The sequence below is a fragment of the Bos indicus x Bos taurus genome, chromosome 5 (assembly GCF_003369695.1).
Source record: "Bos indicus x Bos taurus breed Angus x Brahman F1 hybrid chromosome 5, Bos_hybrid_MaternalHap_v2.0, whole genome shotgun sequence".
Taxonomy (NCBI): Eukaryota; Metazoa; Chordata; class Mammalia; order Artiodactyla; family Bovidae; genus Bos; species Bos indicus x Bos taurus.
This window is the reverse complement of record NC_040080.1, coordinates 21,707,469-21,716,144: the sequence shown is the minus strand read 5'-3', so window position 1 is coordinate 21,716,144 and position 8,676 is coordinate 21,707,469. Positions and strand designations below refer to the sequence as shown.

General features: G+C 39.3%; 1 protein-coding gene across 1 annotated transcript; it reads right to left on the bottom strand.

The window, feature by feature from the left end:
* Positions 1 to 992: 992 nt before the first annotated feature.
* Positions 993 to 4,410, bottom strand: LOC113892486 (basic proline-rich protein-like). The gene is made up of 4 exons (XM_027541356.1): positions 4,281 to 4,410; positions 3,369 to 3,404; positions 2,201 to 2,454; positions 993 to 1,088 (listed from the first exon to the last, which is right to left on the bottom strand). Exons 1-3 carry the CDS (start codon positions 4,342 to 4,344, stop codon positions 2,231 to 2,233), a joined length of 324 nt encoding a protein of 107 aa, XP_027397157.1. The 5' UTR covers positions 4,345 to 4,410; the 3' UTR covers positions 993 to 1,088; positions 2,201 to 2,230.
* Positions 4,411 to 8,676: the final 4,266 nt, after the last annotated feature.

Sequence of the window (8,676 nt, the reverse complement as noted above, 5' to 3'; positions counted from 1 at the left end):
TATGAACAGTTTAATTTGAGAAGTATTTAATTTCTTACAATTTCACATGTACTAGCCTTCCCTATAATAATTATTAGGAAGTGGTGAAGGCAATCTTTGCCGGTGTTTAAAAGGAGTATTTATTTTTATTTATTTGGCTGTCTATGTCTTAGTTGCAGTATGGGAATCTACAGTTGAGTATGTGTGATCTCGTTTTCTGACCGCGGATCGAACCAGGTCCCCTGCATTGGGAGATTAAAGTTTTAGCCACCAGACCACCAGGGAAGTTCCTCTGCTAGTTTTTTATGTGTGGTATTTGTTACTCTTCGTGCCTAGGATAGGTATTAATATTATCCTCACTATACGGATAGGGAAACTAAGGCTCTGAGAGTTGAAGTAGCTTTCTAAAAGTCCAGAGCTAATAAAAGCAGATAAGATAAACTCATGTCTGAAGAACCCCCAATTTTCCTTGCTTTTTAAAAACAACATGTCATCTCCTTTATGAAACTGACTCACAGTTATAGAAAGGTGGAGGATCTAGAAAGAAAACTGAGAAATGATTTAAAAGAGGGGGATGTGGTAATGGGCTTGAGGGAATAGGGACCTAGAATCACGTTTATTTTACTAGAAACCGGGATCAATTCTTTTGGAAATTTTAAGGCTTCCCTCAGCTCTTGCCACTTCTTCACATTTGCAATATTTTCTTTATTTTCCTAAAATTATTAGAAAGGTGTGAAAATAATAAAAACATCACATTAGTACTAATAGAAACCAGGGAAGGACAGGAAAGGCACCTGGCTTTTGAATAAAGGTGTCAGGTGGAAGGGGGAGGCAACAGGAGGAAGAAAGGAGACACACATTCCGGTCCCCAAGCAAAGAACAAAGGGAAAATTTTTCTAAGAAGACAGTCCAGGAAGAATGCTGCTGGAAGCTTCAGTGAGAACTGGTCTTGGATGTTCATGGCCCTCAAATTTCAGACTCACAAACACCCAGAATGAGACGTGACACTTAGAAACTGGATGCTGATTATTTTATTGGTAAATTGAAGACAGAGTGCCTTCTTCCAATGTCATGGCTTTCTGAAGGACTGGTATGTTCACACTCATGCTCTGAAAAGCAAAAGAGGAGATTGACACAAAGTGGGCAGGTGGTTTCTAATCCTTGCAGGTAACAGTGAAGGGAAGTAGCCAAGAGCCCACATTTCCCTTCTCTTCTTCTTCCCTTTCCTGTTTCCTTACAAATTTCTTTTGATTTGTCATTTTTATGTACCAAATGGATCATGTGGTCTAAAATCTTGCTTTCAAGATAAAAGGTTGTTCTTAGCTTGTTTATCTCTTGGTTGCTATTTAAAGTGTTCAAATATGTATTTACAAAGATGGTTACTGCAACCAATTTTTAACTAGTGAAAAACTGAAACTGGCCTAAATGTCCATTGATAAAGCGTTGGTTAAAGAAATCATGGCACAGCCAGACAATGGAATAGCAAAATTAAAAAGTAAACAAAATGAGGATTAAACGGACCCATATAGCTCAATGAACTGTTACGAATATTTTTAACAACTATGTTATTTGAAATAAGCAACCTATTAATCTGCATAAAGTAAGACATCATTTGTGGATAAAATGTATAGTTATGTTTTAAAGGGTGTAAGTGTTTCCAAGAAGATGTTCAAGAGTTAACTGTGGTGGCCTTTGGGGAAGGGAGTTGGAAGGTAGGATGTGGATGCCTTTAAGAGTTAGCCTCATACTTTTCTGTCCAGTTATTTTTTTTTACCTTGACCATATACTAATTGAAAAGGAAATATTTTAGCTAGATAAATTTAGCAACATAAAATTAAAGTATCATTTAGTAGGGACCCTGGACCTGAGAAGCCTGTCAGGTGGCAACTTGAGAAGAGAGGGTCATTGAACCAGAGGAGTAGGAGAGAAAAGGACAAGGGAGAACGTGCCTGTACTTCCTCATCACCAGCCCACTTTAAGACAGGTGGTCATCGGGGAAAAGGCGATATATGATCCTTGTTTCTCAAAATGGGAATCACCTTGGGTAGCTTGTAATAAATATGAGGTTTTGCTACCTTTTTTAGACTATCTGAATAGAAATCTTTAAAACTTGTGTCCAGGACTATGCAATTTTCACATATTTTCTGTTGATTCAGTGACTCATTAAAGTGTGAGATCTGTAGGGTTAGGGCCCTTGATGGAGAGTGAGCTGGAGTCGTACCTGTTAATGACTTTCAGATTACTTGGATAGTCAGTCCTCATCTGAACTCTGCTCAGGTTGCTCCTCTGGTGGGGGTGGATTTGGCTGAGGTTCATCACTGGGTGGGGGTGGCCCTGGTGGGGGTGGCCCTGGTGGAGCTTCCTCATCTTCGTTTTCATCATTAGGAGAAGGTGGTGGTCCTCTGCGTTCTCTGTGTTTTCCAGGACGTCGTATGAAAAAATCCTCATCTGAGCTTGAGTCTGAGCTGGTTCTATCTACAGGGTATGGCACAAAAAGAGAGGAACTAGGTGATGGAAGGCTCCCCTCTCATTTTGATCTCTCATAAACTTTTCAGACAGTCCCTTTCCCCAAAACCCATCTCTCAACTACCAGCTTCCTTCCTATTCACTTGTTTTTGCAGTACTCCTGTTCACCCACATACTAGTGACATTGAGTCTTAGTTCTTTGCTCTGGAGAAAAACAATTTGGCAAAAAGGTGATGGATATCTTAGAATTGGCAGACAGTATCTACAAGGACAGAAGAAAAGCAAAGGGATTAATCATGTCAGTTATGCTTCCAGATATATTTTGTGTCACTGATGTAACCTGCCAACTGTGACTCCAAGTCTGGCCTATGGAGAGTGTATATGGAACCCTCTGGCTCTAAAACCAGGTGGAGCAATAATAGTAGAGAGAGAGAGAGAGAGAGAGAGAGAACACGATGGCCTATACTGGATCTTTAAATAACTTGCCAATTTTAATTAGGTACTGTGACACAGCTGAGCAGAGAAACAGGAAAAATGAACCAGACCTAGCTTCTTTGCATTTTTTCTAAACCATACATTTAAAGAGAAGAATACTGAGGAAGAAGGAAACAGTCAGTGGAGGGGTTGGCTCTCAGTAGGCTGCAGGAGTCAGAATTGTGACTCCTTCCCTTTGTTGTCCTCTCTCAACAATCATTTCTGGCCTGAGGGAACAGGCAGCATAGCCAGTGTCATCCAGGCTAGACATCATGTTAGAGTGTTGCTCGTGGTCCCCAAGACCAAGGTTAGAAAGGACTGCCTTTATTTTTAGTGTTTCTATCACTGATTATAACTCTTCACAAGGTAATGATGATAACAAGACATCGGAGAACTGAAAAGTTGCTAATGAAAAAAAGAAATATGAGGGAGGATTAATTGCGACTTACCTAATACGGTTCTCCGAAACTCTTCACTGCTGCTTTCTAGGAAAAGAAGCAGAAGATGAGCCTATATCCTTCAGGGTTCATAATGTTCTACAGTAAAAGGGCACACTCTATATACTCTAAGATATTATAAATTTTCAACTACCATCTCTGATGCCTTTGCAAAAGGAAGAGGATATGAAAGCATGGCAGGGTTATTACTGTGCTGAGGATCAACCTTGAACTCAAAAGAGGCCTTTTTATCCTTCCTAGGATCCCTTAAACCCTAATACTAGTTTAGGTTAAGTGCTGGAATATTTCGGAGTTATGTTTTAGTATCCTTCTGCCCTCAATTTATGGAATACTTTACTTATATTAACATGGCTTCTCAAGGTAGAAGGACCAGGAGTAAACATGTGGATACAATCTTGCCATATTGGGCACAACATTCTGAAATACTAAATATTGGTGGGAGTAAAATGAGACCACTGTGCCCTGGAATCCCCATATTTCTATGTAGACACAGAGATTTATTACTTTCATCTCTGTCTCTGAAATATCTCTGAATGGGCTTCACCTCCTCCATCCATCTGGCATCCCCTCGCAAGGCCACTTTCATCCACTGCCTACTTTGATTATCATAGCATCTTCATGAGGGACCTTGTCTGTTCCAGTCTTGTCTTTTTGCAATGCATCCTTCATAGCACAGAGATAAATCTTAATTTATCATTCCTCTGGTTAAAAATTCAGTGCTGGTTTCCAGTCGTACTAAGTTTGAGGCCTTCACATCATAGAGGAGGTGAAGGGCCTTCCTCTTATTTTAAGCACACTGCAGCCATATCTTTCACTTATTTCTCCTCTTTACAAGCTTTCTCACTGCAGTGTGATCCCCCAAGCCCCAGACAGAGTCTCAGCACCATCCCCCTTTATTCTTACCAGAATCTGAGCCTTGAACTGAGCTCAGGGCCAGCAAGGCCACTGAGAGCAGGATCAGTAGCATCTTGGAAGAAGCTCTGGATTTGCTCTCAACTCTGCACTGGGAGAAGCCAGGCAGGTTCCTTTATAAAAGGGATCATAACAATGGTATCTTTGAATTCTATACTGGGCAGATCTTGTCACCGGTTAGACAGGGTTATTGCTGGGACTAATCCCAGCAGGATGGAATGGATAGAATGTTATTATTGTGTCATTTCTAAAAGATACAACATGTGATGTGGGCAAAGCGTTTGAGGGAGAATGTCCAAGCATTCAGCACAGATACAGAACTGCTCTGTCATCATTTGATTTTCAGTCTTTTTGGTGAATGCATTTCTTTGTCCTTCCAAGTATTATTTGTGTGTGTTTTGGCTGTGATCTCTGGCCTTCATATCATCCAAACTCCATCATTTTGGTATTTGTTTACCTATGTATATGATACATTGCAAAACATTTTGATGATAGAGATTATTTCAAGTTATTTATGAAATATATGTGGATAGCATCCTTGGGCACACGTGGACAGCAGAAGGCTGACCCTCAGCATTTTCAGGCCACCAGATATCATCCAGGTCTATCTGGTCCCTGATAGGAAATTATTGGAGTTGTCCAACAAGGTAACCTAAGACATTCTATTCTTTTCAATATCTTAGGACTTACAATAGTTAGTAAAAGCAAAGGCAGACACAAAATCTACAACAGGACTTGTAGGACTGAAGGAAATGAATATACACTCCTTGAATGGAGCATGTTATTCTATATCTCTAGGACTTCTTCTCTTTTCTAGATTCTTTGTGAGATTCTTTTTGGCTTATTTCTGTGATGAAATATTTTTAACCTCCCTGTCTTCCACTGATAATTTAATAGCCACACTTATGAACTCCCAAAAGACAGTCTTATATTCCTTTCAAATCTTTGGTTTCATTGCCTTGATCTTATATTTTTCAGTGAGTTTCCATGTTAGAACATGTTTTCTCAGATTATTCTTAAACACAAGGAATTTTGTCTAGAATATTCTGACACTCATTCTCCCCACTGTCTCCATGAAACTTATTTTTTGGTATTTTCACTCCTGAATCCAGCCACTATATTTAACCTTCATTTGTAGCTTATTTTTTGTTATGCATTTTGGAGGATTTTTGTGTTATTGTTTAATTAAGGCCTATTCTTCACTAGATTTGTTGACTTTTATTTAAAAATTTCATAATGAGGTATTGGGTTTCCAAACTTTTTTTTTTTTTTTGATTACCTGCATTCCTCTTTACAGTTGCTAAACTTTTCCTCTGATCTTAACAGGTGAGTTGAAAAAAAATTTTTTCCCCATATACATTAGTTTGCTTTAAAATCAGCAATACATTCACACAAATTTCTAGTATCTTATTCTTCTGGCTTCATAAAAAGAAGCTTTATAGAAATTTTTTTTTTTTTTTTTTTTGGTTGCTGGTACAAACACCACGACAATGAAGATCATGTCTTTGCAACTTTGAGCACAATGATACGAATTTCTCTGGGGAGGCATAGTGTTGGTTAAAATTGTGGATGCCTCTTTTAGCTGGGCAAAACTTTGATTCTTTAATCACAATAACTCTAAACTTTAGAAAGCCCAGAGAGAAAGCCTGGCCAAGGAATTGTCTATCAAAATGTGTATTTGTAAATCTCCTGCACTGCTTTCAGTCTTTTGCCTGAGAGTGTCTCCCAGGTTCTGGTCTCCAGCGATGACAGCCGCAGAAGGCATTTCTCGCCATCTCCGTGTCCAAGTGTCTGTGGATTCTGCTCACCACTATGTCAGCAGCATAGGGGGGTCTGAAACTTTCAATGGCTCTTCCTCTGAATTCAAAGAGAAATAAAACCATAACTTCTTCTATATGGAATCTAAAGGAACACATATCTCCCTCCTAGTTGTATGAAGACATGGAAGAAGGAAGGAAGCAGATATCCTTAAAAGAAGGGTTTTGTTGAAATGGTTAACGAATGACTCGCTTTTCCTCCAGGTGGACTTATCTTTAAAAAAAAAATTATTTATTTATGTTTGGCTGCACTGAGTCTTTGATGTATGTGGGCTTTCTCTAGCTACAGCAAGCAGGGGCTACTCTTCGTTGCAGTGTGTGGGTTTCTCATTGCAGTGGATTCTCTTGTTGCAGAACATAGGCTCTAGATCCACAGGCTTCAGCAGTTACAACATGGGACTCAGTAATTGTGGCACACAGATTTAGTTGCTCCGCCCCATGTGAGAACTTCCTGGACCAGAGATTGACTCTGTGTCCCCTGCATTGGCAGGCAGATTCTTATCCACTGTGCCACCAAGGAAGTCCCATTTTTGTGTATTTTATGGAGAATACTCTGTATATAACCAGTGTATACCAAAATTTAAATTCTGGGTCAAAATGTATGCAGGTAGCAAGTGTTAACCTCTCAAAGATAACTATGATAATTTAAAGAAATAGGAGCAGTTCATGAAAGTACTGGCTTGCTCACATCCTCTCAAGTCCTTGATATGTTACTTTTATCTTTTTATAACTCTAATATGCACAAAAATACTTAATCTAATTGTGTCTCTTCTTGATATCAGCTACAGTTAAATTCCTTTTGTATGATTATTGACCTTTTTATGTGTCCTTGTGTGTGTGTAGTTAGAGTTCATATCTATCTCTGACTGCTAGAAAGATACATTTTGAATAAAGTATATGAGGCTAAACTGTTCCAAGAATACAGAGTGCAGACAGTATTAATACCTAAAGAGCAATAATCACTATCATTTAAGACAGCAAAGGTCCAATGATCAGACCCCGCCAAAGCCTCTGTAGTGTGTTCCTGGTTGGGTGATGAATCTGAATAAGTGAAGGTCAGATTTCCTGGAGTATGAATTGCTGCCTCCAGGTTTCAGCAGTACACGAGTCAGGCTGAGATGGCTGTGTGAGTGTAGAGGTCAATGTAGATTAAAGCCGTGCACAACTCCTATGAGTAGGGCCACCATCCATCTCATAGTTTAACAGTTTTCAAGATGACTTCAGAGTAAGGAAGCATACACCCAGGCATGAACACAGCTTTCACCCTTAGCTTCTCAGCTTAGTCTAGGCTGGTTCAGCACATTTCTAGACAAAGAGCTTCAAACTTGAAACAATGATCAAAAACCCATTTGGTTTGGCAATCCTGCTGACAGTCTCTTCTAGCAGCTAGTGTGCCAGGTGTGTAATCATATTTATTCATTTTCATATTTTTTGAAGTATTATTATTGTTGGGTTTATCATATGTTATGGATATCTACACAGTGCATGAGATATAGTTTATAAATATTTGCTCCTAGTTCCTAATATGAATGTCTTTTAATTTTGTTTTTGGGTTTTTTTAAATAAATACTTCAAATTTTGATGTAATTAAGCTTCTTTTTTCTTTTATGTCTATGTGTTTTATGTCCTGGTTCAGACTGTTTTGCCTATCTTACTACCGTAAACACCCCTATTCCCCATCCCACTATTACATATATTCCCTTCCTGCTTCTCTACTTCAACGTCATATAGACACACATGTGTTTTGAGGCAATAAATCACATTTACCTCTTTAATCCAAAATGGTACTTTTTGTGATTCCTATGTAGTTAAGTTCACTCACTCAGTCATGTCGAACTCTTTGTGACCCCAAGGACTGCAGCATGCAGGTCTCACTGTCCTTCACTAATGCCGGAGTTTACTCAAACTCATGTCCACTGAGTCGGTGATGCTATCCAGCCTTCTCATCCTCTGTCATCCCGTTCTCCTCCCGACTTCAATCTTACCCAGCATCAGGGTCTTTTCAAATGAGTCAGTTCTTTGCATCAGGTGGCCAAAGTATTGGAGTTTCAGCTTCAGCATTAGGCCTTCCAACGAATATTCAGGACTGATCCCCTTTAGGATGGACTGGTTGTAGTCAAAGGGACTCTCTAGAGTCTTCTCCAACACCACAGTTCAGAAGCATCAATTCTTCTGGGCTCAGCTTTCGTTAGAATCCAACTCTCACATCCATACAGAATTACTGGAAAAACCATAACTTTGACTAGATGGACCTTTGTTGGTAAAGTCAAGTCTCTGCTTTTTAATATGCTGTCTAGTTTGGTCATAACTTTTCTTTCAAGGAGTAACCGTGTTTTAATTTCATGGCTGCAATCATCACCTGCAGTGATCTTGGAGCCCTCATAAATAAAGTCTGCCACCGTTTCCAGTGTTTCCCCCTCTATTTGCCATGAAGTTGATGGGACCGGATGACACAATCTTAGTTTTCTGAATGTTGAGCTTTAAGCCAACTTTTTCACTCTCCTCTTTCACTTTCATCAAGAGGCTCTTTAGCTCTTTTTCACTTTCTGCCATATGGGTGGTGTTATCTG